Source organism: Alligator mississippiensis, chromosome 4 (assembly GCF_030867095.1).
Source record: "Alligator mississippiensis isolate rAllMis1 chromosome 4, rAllMis1, whole genome shotgun sequence".
Lineage (NCBI taxonomy): Eukaryota > Metazoa > Chordata > Crocodylia > Alligatoridae > Alligator > Alligator mississippiensis.
Genome location: NC_081827.1, coordinates 75,106,197 through 75,126,807, shown reverse-complemented (window position 1 = coordinate 75,126,807; position 20,611 = coordinate 75,106,197). Strand labels below are relative to the sequence as shown.

Below are 20,611 nucleotides of genomic sequence, written 5' to 3'. Positions count from 1 at the left end.
AAGGATTTCTCTCTATTACTACTACATTATTTGCCTCAAACCCACATCATTTAAGTGTCTATAAAGCAACTTAACAGAGTTAACATTACACAGCAAATACATTCTTCTTTTTACTATTAAAACCATTTAGAATTATACCAGAAGGAACAAGAATTTGATACATTATATATTGAACTTTTATTCAAATCATAATTTATTAATATAAACTGATCCACATATCCTTTAGCTCATCCCACAGACTCAATCTCACTCGTTTGTCTGTTTTTTGGTAAGAATAATCTCATGATCTGTTCTACTATCACCACTTTAAAACCAAATCTTCTGTCAGCCTACTCATGCCCATTAGTAAGGCCTAATAGAGAACTCTCTTACACATCCATCTGCTCAAAATAGGAGAGAAGAAAACATTACTACATTTCTGAGCCAGTTGCATTTCTCTTTCAGTCAACTGTTATTCATGAACCATCAAGCTTTTCTTTTCAGTTTGTGTTATGTCATTGTGTAAAATTATATATATATTTAAGTGACAGATTGCTCCCATGTAACTGTTGTCCTTGGAGAACGTTACCTCTGTGCATGTTCCCATTGGTGAAAACGGTACCTCTTAGAGAGCAGTGTCCGTTGCTACCATCTGCCCCTCCCTCCTGAAATACTGAGAAAGGACCAAGGAGGAATTGTCTCCTATGACCATACAGATACTTTTCTAACTGGAATTCCTGGACTGAGACTCCAAAGAAGTGGGCAAGGTTGATAAGGCAGGCAACATCTCAAAAACCAGCTGCACGAAAGTATTTTTTCCTTTCTCCTTTAAAAGGTCTTTGCATATTCCCCATCTGTGAGATTAGTATGGAGTATGACCTCCTATACAGGTAAGGCATGTGAATGAAGATTATAAAACTGCCAAAATGAGCACCAGCTCTAGATAGAAAGTAAATAAAATAGAACTAATGTAAATTCACTCTCCCAGATTTGTGAGAAGCCATTTTTCTCTTGAACCACAGAGAGCTAAAAAAATAAACATATATATATAAATGTATTTTTTTTTTTGTTAATCAAGGAAAAAGACAGTTGGAAGGCAAATACTGCCTCAGGATTAGTTTGCAAATACCTTTTAGTAACGACAAACAAATACACAGCTGGCAAGTCATCACAAGAACAGAAGTAGAATATCAGTCTAAATATATTACAACACTGATGAGATTTGAAACTGGAAATGGGCATAGAAATACAAATATTTTACATGTGAATTACATTTTAGAGGGCATCAGCTATTTATTTTGTATCTTCAGGTTCATGAGCTATAACTATAGCAATAAGAAAGGAAGAAGGAGGTCTTCATATGACAAAGAGGACAGTTCGGCACTAAGATCTGGAACAGAAGTTCAATAAACCAATTTAACCTAAATCAGTTAAGTCTGATACTACATCCATCCAGATTTATCTTAAACTGGTTCCAGTCATTTTGAAAGTGTTTTAATGTCAAATGAACTTCTGTTGCATTAAAGATCTGAACTGGTTTCCAATTACTTATTCCATTTAATGTGTTATTTCTGTCCCTAGTCAAAGGGAAACACTGGTCCTAAGAGCACTGGAGAGAATGCTTCAGAGGCAACTAAATTAATATATCAACCCTATCATACATACAGCATAAACAAGTATATTGGTAAGAAAAAAACCTAATTTTCTTTGGTATGGCCATCAATACAAAGCAATTACTTCATGCATTTTAGCGTAACATAGAGCAACGCTCTCCCAATATTTAATGTTATAATACAATAAAGTTAATCATGTAATAAAGTTAGCAGGGAATGGAGTCTTGAGCAACTGGGACTGAAATCGAAGTCCTGCTTATAACACTGGTAGACCTCAAACATTATATTTAATGTTTTCACTGTAAAGTGTAATCAACAACAATATTTAATACAGATTTGTTTTGGCAAAAGTTCTTGATTTTCTGAGGATGCACTAGGACTTCTTGTGAAGTATCTCTGCAATTCAGAAATTAGGGGTCAATTAGACAGGATTCAAGCTCAAATCGAATACTCTCATCCCATCTTGAAGACAGAAAGCATCTGAGCTTGCTGTATCTTTGGAAATTAAAAAGAAACCAATGGAAAGTTGCATATTGCTTGAATCTTTCCTGAAGAGAGACCGGAGAAGACAACTGGCCCCAGAGGAAACAATATCAGGAAGAACCAAGTTCACAACTGAAGAAATACTCAAATACTTCAGCTCAAATATACAGTACTTAAGTTTACAAGAAAAAATGTCCGTAGACATCTTAGGATCTTGGAAATCATGGAGAATATAGGGTTAAACTACTCTTAAGAGCATAGTGCATAGCTTTTAATGACTGAATGACAAACGCACACAATTTACAAGGAGACTGTTTTATAGTAGCAAAAGTTTCAGGTAAAGTTTAGCCAAAGCTCCCACTTTGTATTGGTTTACTCTGCCTGCCAAACTCTTTGGGAGTTGTTTTTATATGTATATACTTGGCACTGGGTTTTTTTTTGGTTTTTTTTTTTAATTACTGTATTTTCAATTCTACCCTGCTTTTCCTACCTCTAACAACTTTCTGTTGACTGCTCTCTTCAGAGGTTATGCCACTGATTCTGCAGGGCATTCTCTAGAGACTGAACATGTCTTCTCTGCTGCTAGCTTCTATTAACTTAGTGCCCTTCCACTAAAATTAAATCAAAGGCTAAATTTCCGAGATGTGACATGACAGCACTGAATTACAGAAGTTCTTTTTCTGAAATATGATGATAAAAATACAAATGACTTCAGACAATACTGCATATTCAAAAGATGCATAAAGACCAGACAAAGAAAATGAATAGGACTCGTTAATTAAATCAATAGGACACAAATTTTTTCATAGTAAATTGAAATAAATTTCTGGTAAAACACTTACTTTGAAAGGAATTGTACCACCGCCCATACGCCACCATACATTAGCCCTTTAATGAGCCAAGAATCAATGTCTAGGTCTGCAATAAACCCAATGAGCCAAATAACTAGGAAAGGAGTTCCTAGCATCACCTTCTGACGAAATTCCTGAACAGAAACAAATATTCCAGTAAGCAATTTACATGTTTTAAAGACAGTTCTTGTAGTAAACTGCTACATAACCAAGTTATGATAAAACTCATTCAAATCTTTAAAGACCATGCCACGGTAATGGGAGAAAAAGTTGTTTTTCTTCTATTTTCTTCTTAATACTTTCATATTATGTCTAACCATTTGCTCCCTGTTTCCTTGATTTTTCATCTGGTACAAATAATAAGCCAAATTATGTTCATGAATAAGATTAAGTTACAAAGTTTACTTATTCAGCTTTAAATTACACATAAACATGTACAAAAAGGTTATAATGGAATTAGGTTGGAAAGCTTTAGAATTAAGAAAGTAATTTATATTAAACATGGTAGATTGCAAGCTGTACTGATACAAACGTAAGGATTAAATTGAAAGAGTAAAAGGTGTTAAAATGTTGTAATAACTACCAAAAATATCATAAGGATCCATATTTATTGTGTGCCTGAAAGACTTCTATATCAAAAGTGCTGCGTTAAGAAGTGAAAGGTTCTATTTCATCCTTTCCAGAGCTGCAAACTCACTCTGGGATATAAAAATCAAGTTATGATCTGCCTGCCTTGCATGTCATCTCCTTGTGCCCATGCAGGTACTACCGAGCTATGCTAAAGCTCATACTGCATTTTCTCTGCACTACTAATAAATTTTGTCAGTGAGCTGAGCTGACATAATAAGGTCTGTGGATTGAGAAGATGTCACCATTATCTAAAAAAATAGATTGTATTCTCTGTGTACCAGTAGCTTCAATTTTAAATAAAACTGAGTTCACCCTGATTTTGTGGACGCAAGGCATTGAAATTCCATGCTGTTAAACGAGTAAAGTAAATAAATTTTATAACATCTCAGAGAAAGAGCATGAAACAAAGTCACATATTCAATCCTCTAAAAGGTGCCAGCCACATTACATACTATAGGCATGACACCTGTTGGGAGCAGAATACAAAAAGTATCAGAGCTTAACATCTATGAAGGAGATAAGAAATGAGAAACCAGGGTTAAAAAAAAAAAAAAAATCCAAACAAACACATAACAACAGCAAAAGAACTCCTACATAGTAAGTGGTGAAGATATAGTACATAAGCAAAGGAAGGTAGGCACTTCAACAAGGCAATTACAATGTAAATATGAAGTTAGTTCAGAGCACAGGTTAAATGAAAATTGCCAAGCAAATCAACAATACTGCATAATATACAGTAATTGAACAGTTGTTGGCTACATAGCCAACAAAAAGTACAGATTACTTAACCTAACATTCATCATGCGAAATCCATTCATATACTTAGATTATAAACTCTTCAGGAAAAGGAGTCATCTCTTTTTGTAATGTGTTTATACTGCCTAGCGCCTGCAAAATATTGCTGCTCATACCCCTACCTTTAAACACATCTCTGCATGTTCATTCTTTAGGAAGAGTGTTGACACCAAAATCAACACGCAGCAACACTGTTACTTAAACTGTGCTGACCAATCAGGAGCTTCATTGCCATTATTAAAATTTAAGCATGTATTCTTTGGCCAAGCCCCGCATACTTCTGAGGGTACATGTACCCTAGTTTGAAAACCACTGGCCTTCATGAAAGATTGCTATGGCTGTGCTAGCCACAGAGAAGATGAAGAAATACCAGAATAGAAAGTTCCTGTTGATATCTACTTGTGTAATTTTAATATCATACTCACTACTTAAGTATGGAAATACCTATTTAATAAAAGTAGGGATGCAAAAGTTGCCAAGAAGGAAAAAAAGATTTTACATATAAAAAAAAAAAGTAATGTTTCTTCTCACCTTATCAGCCTTTAGTTTTCTGAGAAAGGATGGATTATCATACCCCTTTGCCTGTCTTGCCTCCTGTAAGTGGTTGATCATCCAAACATTTTTTCTCTGCTTTGCCAAATCAAGTGGTGATTCTCCCTGTCAGGAGTATAAAAAATGGGAAAAATCTAATTTACAACTAAAATGCACTACGAACAGTTTATTTTCAAATTAGAAAATTGCAAACCTAAAATTATTATTTGAATGAAAAATAATCAAATAATAATAACATAATCTGGTATTATTGTTATGGTATTAATAACCTTGATGCTTACTTTTATAACAAAAAGACCATTTAGTTCCTTTGGTCTCTTTCTCCGGTTCCCTTCTAACTGCACATAAGTAGGAAACATAATGCTTAATCAGCGATCTTTAAGTTTTTCCTATGCCTCACCATGGCAACAACTACAGCCTTAGGGATTCACTGACATAAAATCTGTTTGTTTCGCACATTTGGTCTACTAATCTAAAAATGGAGGACCATGTTTCCCCATTAACTATTGACAGGCAGCAGAAATCAAACAAAGATTGGCATTTGTGACCCACTGGATCATGGAAATATTCCACTGCATATTCTCATTCCTCAGTTACTTTTCTGCTTCATAAGAAGAAACCACTATAAAATACTTTTATGAGAAAGGCTTCTCAGATAATTTAATGTTACCAAATCTGCCTCAGCCACTTAAGTTCTAGGAGGAAAATTGAAAAGGATTATTGATTGCTCAGACCCAGTTCATCCTACCTTTGTATATCTGGGTTGTGATTCATTTTCCCTGGAGGGCTCCCAAGTCAATAACAACATTGTTATATAGTCTCCTTCCCTTCCCCCACCCCTTCCCTTTTTTCTCCCCCTAATAACTCTCAGAAGTGAATCAGAGACACACAGAGAGAAGGCACTTAATAGATTTCAAGCCACAGAGACTTACAGTTCTTTTCTACCCCAAAAGAGCTAAGTGAAAATTTGTGATTGGGGTCTGATATTACAGAGGAGGCAAGAGACAACCAATTGCAGGTACCTCCAGCTCCAGTTATGCATTTGACTCCTCCTCTCTTCTATTGGAGTTAATTCCCCTCCTAAACAAAGCATTCATGGAGGCTTGAAAAATGGCTGAATCCTCCACCGTTCGGCCCCCGCCTAAAAAAAAATGAGACAGGTACCAGAAACTGAAATCACCCAGAAAGGGCAAAAAGTATGAGAGACTGAGATTTACATAGGCACAAAAAAGAGCTGGCCACTTATCTCCGACTGAAAGTTAACAGGATTTAAGCATCCAACTCTGATTTCTGCCTCTGAAAATCTTGTCCTGAATCTCAGATAAGGGATTAAGTAGCACATAATGGAAACCCAGAGGTGGATTCTTCTGGATACTAAGGGGAGTGTCCTCCTTCTTTTGTACGAGGAACTGACTCAGCCTAATCTATCAGAACATTTAAACAAAGAAGTTATTCCTGTCCTTAGAGTCTTTTATTCAGAATACTAAAATACCAAAAGAAAGTTAGCTCAACCCTCTACAGAAATGTCTGAGGCCAAACCACAGTAAATGCCCTACTTAGTCACCAATCTATAGGCATTTTTTACCACTAATCTATGGAGAACCCTAGATACTAAGGTTTTGATAGCATTTTATGTATGTATCCAGACTATAAAGATTACCTGTGCACAAGCAATTCCCTCTGGGAGTTGTTCTCCCAAGTAATTCTTGTTGTTGTCTTGGGGTCCAGATCAGCATCCCTTCCACTAGAGGGCCATCTGACACCTAGGGACTGCCTAGATAAAAAGATTGAGGGAATTTAAAAAAATTTTTTTTGACTAATTGGCCATTTTAGTGTATTACCTGAACTCCTATGGAGGTATGACTGATTTGTTAAATAGATTTCACTTATACCATAAATCAGGTATCTCAAACTTGGTCTGTTACTATTTATCTTTGCCAGAAAGCAAGAACTAATAGGATGCGTTTTCAAGAGGCTAAATGATTAGAACGATTAATCTGATGTGTAGTTATTATAGGGTACAATGTTAGTGGGGACATTCTTTATGGCTGAGTCCTTAAAGACATCACAAAACTAAGAAAGTACATCAAGAGGCTTTCCGAAGATTCTCTAATACACTGAGCTCATTTCTCTTTTGATGAACACTCTTACTTTAGAAAGTCAGGGTTAGACAGTATAATTTCTGTCATTCTTCCCTTGTGCATGGAAGATGTTATAAAGTACCCATAACATTTCTGCTAATACACTGTAACTCCTCAAATAGTTCCACGTCAACTTTTCATCTATGAGACAGCCCGGAAAGGTATGGGTCATCACATCAGGTAAGTATGTATCAGGTGTAGCAAAATTACTGCACAGGATTTAGTTTCTCCTCTCAGCAATCACAGCAACTATCTCCTTCCTGGTCCTTAAAGGAAATCAATTTGATCTTACTACTAGAAAAAACAATGTCTTGTTATTTGTCTTCTTGATTTTACTGTTCAAAAACTCAAGTGACCACAGACCCATTTTAATTATTTTAGAAATAACTCAACTAATTTGTGAACCACAGGCACTTTAAAACCAATCCTGTGAGGTTTTCAATCTAGGATGCTGCCTAAGATACCTGTATTTGATGAAGTGGGCTCTAGGCTCACAAAAGCTTATGCTATATCCATCTCTGATTTAGTTAGTCTACAAAGGTGCAAATCAATCATGCCTTCTACCTAATAGATATATGCCTTCATATTAACAGGATTTCTCAGGTTTACCCTAGACATTTGGTCCTCTCAGTACACAGCCATCTAAATATAAACACCTACTTCTGTTACTACTACCACCACCAACTACCTCTTGACCATTTGATGAAATCAAGGAAGATATTCCTTCTGTTGAAAAAGAATCCAAGGCCTTATTTGAACAATTTGTGAGGGAACTAACTTGATTCAGAGCCAAAGCTCAGAGGCTGCTAGAATATACTTCACCAGCACCTATTGCCTCAAGTTGATTGTGAACGTCACTAAAATCTGAAAATCTCATAGCAAACAGTTCAGTCTAACCTGGGAATAAAGGACCGATATTTTCATTGACAGGAATCAAGGAATACTTGATGCCATATCCCTTATTTACTCAAATCCAAGATTAGGTCTCCTGTCTTTCCTGCCCTTCAACATGGTGCAGGAGAGAAACCCTCTCATTTTTTATTCAAGTACAAAGCAGGAGTGAGACAGCTGTTGTGGCTCAAGCTCTGATCTGGGCTCAGGGTTGGGATCAGAGCTGCTGCACTCTCTCCACTCCTGTGCAGACTCTGTCCCTGGGGCATGGGACACCACCCAGCCCAACAGAACTACTGCTGTCACAACCACTGCTGTGTGGATGGGCGAGGGCAAGGGCCAGAGCCAGCATGTGCTCTGTGCTCCAGGCCAAAGCCACCACAGATGGTGGGGAGTGAAGGGGTAGGGGCTTAAGCATCAGGCTGCTCCATTCCTCTACCACCTGCCCCCCTGCTGCTTTCCTTGCTACAGCAGTGGGGAGGATGAACTTAAGATGATCCTCCAATAATCAGACTCTAGACATGGAAAATTTGTCTTATAATTTTCCATGTCTAGAATCCAAAGACAAATTTCCCATGTCAAGAGTCTAATTATTGGAGGGGCATTTGATAAAGAGTAGGTTTTAAGTTTGAATGAAATTCTGACTATGCTGGGGATGAATTTGAGGTGAAGTTTGAACACCACCTTTCCCTATGAAGTGTCATGCGGGACAAATAAGCTGTAAATGCTTGAATCCTGCTCATACACTTCTGGCCAAAAAGTGATGTCTTCAACAGGGAAAATGGTCTTCAGAGTTAGCCGAAGTAAGAAGCATTGTAAATGGGGCCTAAAGGGAAAACCCATGAATTTCTAGAGAATATGAGGTCCCAGTACAGTAGGAAAAAAAATTAATTGGTGAATTATGAGGCAACAGGCCACTGAGAAAACTTCAATAAGCTTGGATGAAAGAAAGAAAATGACTGTACAGGCAGTCAAGACAACTACTTAGGTGGACCTTAATTCAACTGAACAGAACAGAAGGCTGGAGTTGTATACATGCAACAGGGAGCCAAAGAACCTGAAGCATGTATTTGGTCAAGGTCCTGTTGAGCTCCTCAAATGAATGTTCCATTTTGACTGAAGTCCTTCTGGTAGATGCCTTTCTACTCTGTATGAGGCTCTCCTCCAGTTGAACAGATCAGCCACTTGTGTCACATAACTGGCTAACCTCAAGGCCATCAGATTGGAGCATGGAATTTCTGACCCCAATGTTGAGAGATCAGGTCCTGGCACTCTTTGGAATGGATCAGTTACTGAATGGACAACTACATCAGGCCTGTCAGCCAACTGAGCCTCGGTTCTCATTGCTTCATATTTACATTCATGACTCTATTTCTTGATTTTGAAATTGCTCGAGAAAAGCAGCGGAATCTATAGAAAGGCATGAAGTAAATGCAGATTCCATTCCAGAAAAGAGGACAATTGACAATAAGCCTGGGCTCATGTTCCCTCAGGCACAAAAATTCTGGTAATCTGATGGCAAGAAGTCTATTGTAAGAACAGATGGAACATCAGCTATATGATGGACATTCACAAACCTATTTGTAATAGGCTATGGACTGTGAACAGGTAGTCCATCACATTATGCTGACATCCTAGAGGTCAAGGAACACTGATATTACCCCAGGTTTGCAACATCCAGGGCTCGATAGCCTCCAGACCAAAGTGCCTATCTGCTTGTTGATGGACTGCATTGTAGATAAGCTGTTAGCAGTATTAGCACTACTGTATCTTGAAGACCATGCAGGCTAACCTGATAACTCCAGCTTCAAAGACACTGGTGTGCCTACCTCCATCTTCTGGAGCTAGGTTCCTTGCATTTGTAAATGGTCCAGATGATTTCCAAGATCCATTCAGACTTTGTATTAAACAGATTTTGGATGAAATACATAAACATGCAATGCTTTTGTAGTGTGTCAGACTACTAGAGCCACAAATTCCATTTCAATATCATACACAATTTATAGTAAAGAGAGCTGGATTTCCTGATCCAAACAACTCCACTAGAGGATGATATGGTTTGGAACTGGAACCAGTCTATTCCTATCTTGCTGAGCCTGTATTGAGATACTGGACTACAAATTATGGGTTTCCTATACAAGGCATGTCCTGGTTCTGGATTGAAACCACAAAGCATCTAGGTTCAGGTTTCAGAATCAGTGATGACAATACTGTCAGTGCCTTGGCATTCACACTGACGTGGAAAGCAGTTACTACTTTGGCTCTGCCAGCACATACACTGCCCTCTTTCCAGTGCTTGATCCTGGGTCATGACACGGGCTGAAAGGAGCACCCAAGGGACCACCACCTTTGAGTCTGACATGGCCATCACAGACTGCTCTATTAGATCTAGCTTGAGTTGCGCATGCCTGGATTTGCATTGTTCATATGTGGCTCTTCCTTTGGCAGAAGCATCTCCTGTGTCCACCCTTGTTATGGATCAATCTATCACAGAATGGCCAAGGTTTAAATCCTGAGGGCGAACAGTTCGCCCAATGCATGGAGATTAATGGAAACCTTTTAAGATCATAGGAAAAAGGGGACATATGGGAGATTCCATTAACTTTCCTTCCAGTCAAATGCCTAGGCTAAGTCAGCTCCTCTTCAGAGCAGCCATTTGGCCATAGGGAAAAAAAAAGTTTAATAGCCTAAGGAGCAGTACAGTGTAGAAACCTAAGCACAGAACTTAGAACAAGAGACTCCACAGTCTAATTCCAGCTTTAACACTGACAGTGGCTGTGGCCCTGGTGGAATACTAGGTCTTTTTAGCTTTCCTTGTTGAGTGACTGTTGCTTTGGAAAGATATTAACAGCAACATGGGTGGAAAAAAAAAATTATTGGTAAGGGAACCCAATGCGCAGAGACCATCTCACCTTCCTCAAAACAGCCCAAATCCTACCCCTTTCCCAGGGCTGAGCATGAGGAATCCACCTAGGTATTACCCCTGGCTGGACCCTGAGGGAGGATTCTTCCCTTCCTTATCTCCCACATTAACCTCTGACAGTTGGGTGCAGTTTTCCAACTATCAAATATTTCATAAACCCTGAGCTCTAATTTTCATGCACAAGGTAATGAGAAAATTAAAAGTAAAACCTGAGACATTATTATGAATACAGAATTGCCAAAGGCATTTGACATGCATATTTATAACAGAAAGCCACAGAGACCGTCTATAATTCTTCTTTAGCAAAGCACCTTATAAAACTGCGTTTTTTTCAGAGCTAAAAAGCTTGCAGAAGAAAAGATAGACTAACTTGCTCCTTCTGCTATCTGCCTACCAAAGTTAGGCTCTTAAAAAATTCCCCTAACTCTAACACTATTAAATCCAGAAGAGATGCGTGAGATAGGGACGTGCTAATAGTTTAATCACAGTAGGTATTGTTTTGTAAACAGATTCCACTTGTCTTCCATGAAGACACTAGGTAAGAAGTTCCTCAAGTATTATTTGGTTTCAAGATAAACTTCTGTGAGTCCTAAGGCCACAAATACAGTCTACACAACTACTTATAGAACAGTTTATTTTAACTTCCCTGACACCTACTGTGCCTCCTTGGAATTTTTGCCTTCCCCAGAAAAAGTAGTGCTATAATAAATTATGCAATTTGGAAGGTCCTAATTTTCTTACCTTAAGAACTTTAAGCATTTTAAGATTTCCTAGGTTCTAAAGGGAGATATACTGGTGGTTGTTCCTTGTAAAATCCCTTTTACATAATGGACAGACTTGCAAAGGATTGTCCCTGTTTCTCCTCAGTTTTTCACTGAAATCAGAACATAACCTTGCCTTGTTTTATAGGAACTCAAGTCCCAAATTTAAGTTTTATACCTGCAATGAAATTTAAAAGCTGTTTAGGAATAAATAAGTTTCACAATAGCTAGTTGTACTACTTTGGAGCTTGTTTCCAAAAAACATGTCCGATTAGTTCCATCAGACACTACTTAAGACAAAAAGTTTCTTGTCCATCTTGCGTTAAAAGATCGCTCAATCAAAGCTACAGATCTCTCCTATATAGAAGATGACTTCTAACTGACCACTGTATTCTCTCTCTCACAATTATTTCACTAAACAACGGGAAGTAGGAACTTTCTGGTCAGAACCTGGAGAACAGTTGTGTTGTAAGAATCTTTCTAGTCTGTCTACAATAAGCACATTTCAATTTAGCAAAAAGAATGCAACAAGTCATGCAAATTTGGTTTCTGCATGATTCACAATTAACTTACTCTTTCTAACAAACAACATCTATGCAGCTGTTTTATTACAAAGTAATGTATTAAGCTTTTTCACATTTTAGGTAATGTTTCTACTTCCTATGTTATTTTTTTACTCTATCAATTTGTAGTTCCCGTGGCTTTGAAAACCATGGACTACAGAACAAGCGTTTTGGGAGCGAAAATACCATGATCCAGCAGGTTCAAAAGCCTCTTTTCTGACTGACTGCTGCTGCCTGTCAAGAGTTAAGATGACATAACATCCTAGTTCCAGACAAGAGGATAATCCCTTTATGTGACTGAAGTGTATGAACATTTATTAAAGGGTCAATGAAAATTACAAAATGTAGCTCAGAAAGTAACTCTGGCAGTATTCAAGATACAAGGATAAGGAATATGTTCGAATGAAGTTATAAGAGATTCATTTCACAGGACGCAATCATTTTACGATTAATAGTTTGAAGAGATGCCACAGAAGAGAGCCTTGTACGAGCTTGCATAAGTTGAAACTAAAATACAACACCTCCATGGTTAACAGCACAGGCTCATAGAGCATTACAGCATATTCACGTCAACAAGTGTGAGAAATAAGTGCATTGCTTCAAAACAGGGTGGAACACCATACATGGACTACATAAGCTCTCATTCAAGACCATCAGGATTTACGACTGGCATAAATGGAATGTTTAATATTGTAAATTTGCATTAAACTTGTGTATGTATATGTATTCAAAATGTGCATTAGCTGTTCCTGTAGTTTTGGAAAGTGGATGCATGTCTTGTATTGAAGAATACCCACACACTTATATTCCTTAAGGTCCATAAATGGATTGCCTCTGTGGTTGATGACACAAGACAACCCCAAACCAGTGTGAATAACAGGACAAATATTCTGAAATACCAGATTAACTGGCCTAAATCATATACAATACAATTGAAAATATTATCCTGGGTCCATCTACCTGCCCACCTCCTTTGTGCCTCAGAGGTAAAGTGCTTCTAAAGTAAAGTGGATGGATTAGCCTGAAAATAGTTACCAATTCCTTTTTGGGAGATGAACTCCCTAGAGGCAGGCATAAGATAGCAGAGTTGTATGTCAAGCCTGGTATACAAAGTTTGTTGGAGGGAAGGAAACGAGATGAGATCAAAGCTCCACTGTGCCAATTCTCCACTACGGTAAGGTCTCTTAAGGAGTACGTTCAAGAAACACCCTGGCTGCTCTAAACTAAGTCTTTATTGAACTAGTTCTCAACCTTAACTCCTGAAACTCCCATCCAAAACCCTTCACCTAGCAAACTAACAACAATGAACATACTCATCATTTTACTTTTACCAATATTCTTTGAGGTACAACATTTTGACTGCCAGTAAGTGAAGTCATACTGCAGCATCTGTCCTTCTCTCAAACAACATGGAACACCAAAATTGAGGTTAAACCAAAAATGTATATACAAGATGAGATTTCCAGTGATGGTCTTCAATTTTGCACCCACAAGCATGTACTCCCATTAAAAAGCTACATTTGAATAGTTGAGTACATAATACAATTCCTTACGCATTTCTATGGATACATATACTTACACAAGGATTTTGTTCTGTGTGCAGAATTAAAGGTTATGTCCGTGATTGCTGAAAAACTGATACCTAAATTTAAAGCAAACTAGATAACTGCCCTGTGATGGTATATATGGTCACAAAGAAACTGAGAAAGCTGATCTAAAAATCAAGACTTACTACAGATGATATCAGTCATTTCTGTATTAAAATTACAAGAGATTTAAGGTACATTTTTACCTTGATATTTTGGGCATCAACATTAGCTCCTGCTTCTAGGAGAAGACTAATCACTGTAGTATTTCCTGCTAGCACAGCCCAATGAAGTGCTGTGTTTTTATGATATTTGTCCCCAAGATTAACGGAAACATTAAAAGTAAGCAGCAATCGAGTTGGGTCCACACTAGAAAAACAAAAGCCAAATTAGACATGTATAGAACTAAATGACACACGCGTTCAAAATTGATCTAGGAGTCCGATTTACTTAAACCAGGGGTTGTCAACCAGGAGTACCCCTGGGGGTACTTGGGAAGGTCACAGGCGGTACACAGCAGAAGCACAGAGAAGCAAGGGTACTTGGGAAGCGCGCTCCTTTGCACTACCACACGGCAAGTGGCAGTGGTGTGCTTCTTAAGTACCCCCACTTCTCCTGCCACTGCCACACACATACCCCCCCACTCACTGACTGGCTGCCAGGGGACACTGTCCCCACGCCCCTGCCAGGGAACCCCCACTGTCAGGGAACCAGCTGCTGCCCTCCCCCACTCGTCCAGGTGGTACAGTTCGGACGAGGTACCCTCCTTAAAAAAGGTTGAAAACCCCTGACTTAAACCTAAAGATTTTGTATCATCATCTCAGCTCTAGAGAAAGGAGGAGTAATAAATACCACTGACATGATTCTGTTCCCATTGATAAACAAAACATAGTCCTGAAGTTAGTCAGTCTATTAATATCTTTTTCCTACACACACAGGCAGAGGGAGAAAAAAATTTTGGGGGGGGGGGGGGGGGGGCGCTGAGCACGTGTGTGCAAGCATGCACTCCCCCACCAGGAGAGAATGTCTGCCAGGGAAGGAGCAGGAGGAGGGGGAAGGGCTGTGGAGTAGGGAGGCTGGGACCAGGCAGGGATTGGGAGGGAACAGAGCCCAGGACTCGGATTGGGGCCAGGGCCTGCTGCACCCATCCCTTCCCCTGCACCCGACATCATTGCCTGACACTGGCACCCCGCATAAATCCACTGCCCCCTAGCCCCAGCCACCTCCCTGCACTGGTCCTGGTCCCGGTCCCACACTGCCCGGAGGGGCCTGGAGCTGGGAGCCATAACAGGGCCAGCCTCAGCTGCAAGAGATGGAGCGCCCGGGCCCCCCGCAGCCACCCCACCCCACTCAGTCATCTCGGGGAAGAGCCTGGCACAATCCCGACCCCAGCCCCAGCCTGCAGCAATAGCCTGCCCTGCCTCACAGATCCGGGGGCACACGCCCCTCCATGCCTCCCGGGGTGCGTGCAGCAGCAGGAGCCGCAACCCCCGGACCAACCGCTCGTGGCTCAGTCCCTCGCCCCGAAGGCTGTGTAGTACCTGCCCCTCCTCTAGCCCCAGGCCTAGTCCCACTCCCTCCCCACCCTGATGCAGCTGCCAGAAGCCCCGAGATGGGCTGCCTTGTGGCCCTACCGCTGCCCCGCATTTGTGGGGGCTAAGCCCCGTTAGCACCCCCCCGCACCTATGCTTACAGATGTAGAACATATTTTATACATATTTTATTTCCCCACATTTCACAGCAAATGAACAAAATTATTGCAAACATGTAGTATCATGCTGACAATTATGTATATGACATATGGCAAAGCAGGTACCAAACTTATCCCACCTCCATGCCACTCCTACAGAGGAAACAAAAACAAAGCACTAATGTAAGACAACAAATGTTCTCTCTTCTTCAGAAAACATTACAAATGAAGAGAGTTATAGCAGGGAGTTGGGTGGTATTATGGAAAATAAAGTACGTTCCTAAAAAGATATACATGTAAAAACAAAAACTATTTTATACTCTCTAGCTAATGCAAAATGCTTGAAACAAGTCTGTATTGCAATGAGTTTGTTACCTATGTGTTCTGTAAGCCGCCCACATTAAGGGTGTCATTCCATTTTGATCCATCATATCTACATCCTGATAAAAAGAAAAGTATTAGTGAGATAAGTAAAAATGCTTAAATTCCAATATACTTCAGAAGCATGGAATCTGCAATGATAGATCAGCTCTTGATCGTTTTAGTTCAGCATCATCTTTAATATAGAAACTAAGGCAATGTACAGGCATAGCTACATTTCTACCAGGAGAAAGGCAGCTCTCCTAGCAGAAGCTATGAGCATACAGGTATTCACAAATTTTCTCTTGGAACAAAAATGGTGGTTCCAAAAGAAAAGTAACCCATATCAGGCCTGGGAGAGGTTGCTTCCAGCAGAGTTTCTCCGGGGAGTATGAATATCTATACACTTCCCTGCTGCTTGACTGCTCCCTAAAAGATATCTCAAGAAAAACCAAAATATAGCAAAGTTGTATAATGCTGCAATTGGGAGCAGAGAGATATTTTTCCTGTACCTAGTATAAATAAAGTAACACCCTAAACACTAAAGAAACAATACATGCAGAAGAATAATTCATCACCTTAAAATGGCTGATCACAAAATATCAAAGGTTTCTCACTTACAATGCAAGTTCTTTCAAATAATTCCTGTAATCTAGTACAGAAAAAAAATATTTGCCTCGTTTTGAGCCTTTACTATTAAATAAGACTAACCTTTTAATTCCAACAAAAATAAACTTTATTTAAAGGGCCTCAGTGCCACTACCATTCAAGAGTACAGCAATATTTTCATTTCCTTCAGCATTACATTACAGTTCTTGGCATAAAAACTCTTCTTACAATTTAGGACTATCCTTACCCCAAACTATCTATCTTCTGGGTTTTTTTCATTCAGGGTACTGTTTTTAGTAAGTGTTCAGAACAAGTTCAACCTAATTGTAAAATTAGTGATCAAGTCTAAAAGAAAAACAGCATTCTAGTATAGCAAGCTAGTTAATAAATGGTTTTAAATTGGCCGGAAAACAATTCCTTAAAAAGAAAAAAAATGTAAGTATGTTAATTCTAAACAGTACTGTATTTCAAATAAACCAGGTACCTGCCAGACCTGACTTATACTTTTTTTCCTCCCCCCACCTTTTTCCCTCCTCCCTTCCCCTCCTTTTCTGCCCTTTGTCTTTCTAACTTCCAGCTGTTTCTTTTTTCACAGACAGCTTCTTTTCTACCTTGAATTACTACCACTGCAGAGTCTTTCTTACTCACCTTTGGCTTTTTTTCCCCCCCTGCCTTTCTCCCCCCCCCCTTCCCTTCCCTGCTTGACCTTTTGTTTTCCTAATTTCTACCTATTTACATTCTCACTGACATCCTGTCACACTTTTAGCTTCTCTCATTCCTTGGAGACTCAGAGCATCAGAGATTCCCTATGCCTGAAGAAGGGTGATTGCTCCTGAAAGCTTGCTAAGAACTTCTTTCCAACTACTCAGTTGGTCTAATAAAAGATTTACTCTAAGAACCTTGCTTGCCATGTTACAGATATCACATTTAAGGTAGATGAAATTAAATGAATGAGACCACAGAAAATTAAGAGACACCTGTCAGGTTCATAGAATATTACTTTAAACTTTACCAGTATGTGCGCGTTTGCTAACAACCACTAAATGGATGGTAATATTGTGCTTATAGTCTTTTTCTATGTTTGATTATCAGCTGCCTTTTTCCTATTTTCTACATACTTAAAGTAGTTCATTTTTTCCCTACATTTTACTCCTTTTAATAACTACTGATGGGAAAAGGACAGCATTTACCACCAGAGCACAACAAATATGTATATTATGCAAATATGTGCACAGGTACCCCAAAATGTGCTTGCTTAGGAGGACTGATCTGTCACAAAATGTGGAGTCAGGTTGATACTTTTTTTTTCTTTTAAATAATCTTAATGTTATGGCCAACTAGTGATTTGAGTCCCAATTTAATTCTTGTAATAGTTCTGATTTCGTAACAATAGTGAATCAATCAAATTCTTGATTCCAAGCCACTGGGAACAGGCTGTATGCTACTGTAAAACATTTCTCACTAGTCCTCAGGTGTGGCCTGTCTTAAGTTCACATTTTACCAAAGTAAACGCATCATTTTAACAACCATCATTTTTATTTCCCTTTTTGTATCTGTGATGGATGGCAGCCCACTTTGTCCAATATGAACTGCAGTGCTTAAGCAAACCCTCATTTTATGACAAATAATGTTCAGGCACACTTAGTTACAAATGCACCTCTTTAAGGCCAATTGCAAAACAGGGTGGGTCTATCAATTCACATGACAAAGCTCTTTCTATAAGCCAATCAATACACCATACTGGATGATCTTTAAGAGTTCATTGCAAAAAGGAGGAGCATTCAGATGCAGATTTAACATAAGCAGTGAAAGAGGCATGACAAGAGTTTTTAGCATAAACCACAATAATGAATAAAGTAACTTTCATATCCAAAAATAAAGCTGACCTAATCAAGCAAGTGGCAAAATGGAAAGAAATTAATCCTGTTATTGTGCTTGATTGAACAACATCACATAACATTATCCCGAGTTTCAAAATTCCTAATCTATGTGCCAAAGGAAAGATACCTATATATCTACAATATTTATCAACAGGCTACTTCACTGAGAATTGGGAATTCTTCAAAACGTAGCAGAGGTTAGATTACTGGGTGCCTTTGAGCAGTTATATTCTTCGAACAAAAACTACTCTAAATCAAGTCTGGTCAAGCTCTGTGAAAGCCTCCTCAGAGGCAACAGAGATGTAATAGCAGCTCCTATGCTATCCCTTTACCTCTGCTAATTAAAGCTGCTTGAAAATTTTCCAATGAAACTATATTCCACTGAAACTTTCAAAAAAGCAAGGAGGGAGGCAAGCTGGATTCTTGAAAGTGCGCATGATTCTTCAGCACCATTACAACCCCTGCTTCCCAACTCGTGGTCTGCCAGACTGACCAGCTCCCCAAAATCTATAGTGGAGCTGCCAAAGACACTCTGTTGACCCAGATGACAATAAATAATTAGAATTCATTTTTCAAAAATGGAGACTTTTCAAGATTAATTTTTGGAGAAGAGCTCATATTTCTGATTCTTCAATACAGTTTGGGCCAAAAAGATTTCAGAAACATGCACATTTTCCCTAGGATAAGAAAAGCAATTACATTTCAGTAACTATGGTTCTTCATGACACGTTGACCACCCAGATTCCACTCTTGGTTTATATACCTCCATGCACATGAAATCAGATTCTTTTGAATAGCAGTGTCTTTTGGGGCTGCACTTATATCCTGTGCACCTTCTTATTCTCTGCCACTGAGGATATAAAGGAAGGCTTGACACAACTCACACTCAACTCATTTGCCAATAAGAATACCACAGAGGAGGTATAAGAGGAAGAAGAGAGGTTGTGGGATCTTCATGGACAATCTCTCTCAAAGAACCAAAACTACTGTAAGGTCAGTAACCATTCCTTCAAGGGACTATTTACACAGATTTTGCCATTCATGGCTAACAGTAGTTACTTATTTGAAGGTAGATGAGATGAATCCTACTTGATTAGTGATCTCAGGTCTGTACTAGCAGAACTAGTATCCAGCTTGAAAGTTAATGTCCGGTGACAAGGAGAAGAAAAAGCACAGCTGAATTTCCATACAACTGCTCTATAGAGCTTAGATGTTACCCAAGCAGGTTAGAGAGAGACACCTGAACCCTGGTGGAACAGGCTCCAGGGCATCTAGGTGGATCTTTCCTGGGCTCATTATAATAAATACTGACAAAAACCAAGGTTCACTTAGACATGGTTTGTAGAACTATTGAAGGCAGTACATTAGATAGCTACCAGATGAACTTCTCTCTTCTAGCCCTCAATGCTCTTCAGGAATTGTTCCTTGGATACTCTGCCAGACTCCCACTGGGCCATCTACATGGGAGAGGGAACATGTCTGGATTGGAAGCTATGTACCACTGATAGAAGGGACAGAGCAGGGAGGGAAGTAAACCTCTTCCTCCAGAGGGACAAGTCCATCAGGAGTATTCTGCCTTGTGGCTGGTATGATGGGACTATTTAGCAATGGCCTCCAATATTCTCACGAGAGGCAAGTTTAGTACCAATTCCATGGATAGGCGTTTTAAATTCCTAAATAATGATTCATATACTGTTAGAATCAAAGACTCCAATATCTTTTTTCCCCACCATAATTGGTGATCAGCATGAAGTAAACATACAAGTACAGAAACACTTCACACAACTTCTGGTGCTGGTGTGGATACTGCCAAAATTTTCAGTGCAGAAGTTACCATCTTTCCATCAGTACAGGAGACAGTACAGCCCTTGGCTTAGTAAGAGGACTTGAGTTTTTGTTGGAAAGGGAGATCAATACCTGCCCTGATCCTCACAGGTCCTTTAAGACATCATTAGTGTGGATGAGGAGTGGAGCTTATGAAACAAGGCCTGAAAGCTCTAAATGATATCTCAGCTTGTCAAAGCACTGGCTACATGGATTTGATCAGATACCTGGAACTTTTCTGAAAATTTACCAAGAATTAATGATTCTAGTTTCAGTTTTATCTCTAGCCTTTAGAGCCCTCTTGGAAAAGGACTTGCAAATGAACTGGTATGTTGGACTACAGCCCTCTTTCAGGCAAAAGATCAGAAGCGTGTTTTGTTCACAGGCTTAATAATGTTCTAGGAAAATTGCATCTTAAAATGTAGGCAACTTAGGGCCAACCATTTTAGGTAGCATAGAGGAGTTACCATATTTATTCAA

General features: G+C 39.1%; 1 protein-coding gene across 1 annotated transcript in view; it reads right to left on the bottom strand.

The window, feature by feature from the left end:
* ZDHHC17 (zinc finger DHHC-type palmitoyltransferase 17) overlaps positions 1 to 20,611 on the bottom strand; it is a 145,434-nt gene that overhangs the window by 35,128 nt on the left and 89,695 nt on the right. Inside the window, exons 6-9 of the mRNA XM_014595854.3 lie at positions 15,834 to 15,898; positions 13,975 to 14,137; positions 4,883 to 5,008; positions 2,918 to 3,060 (exon numbers count right to left, since the gene is read on the bottom strand). Of these exons, the coding sequence (XP_014451340.1) occupies positions 2,918 to 3,060; positions 4,883 to 5,008; positions 13,975 to 14,137; positions 15,834 to 15,898 (497 nt within the window). The remainder of the gene's footprint in view (positions 1 to 2,917; positions 3,061 to 4,882; positions 5,009 to 13,974; positions 14,138 to 15,833; positions 15,899 to 20,611) is intronic.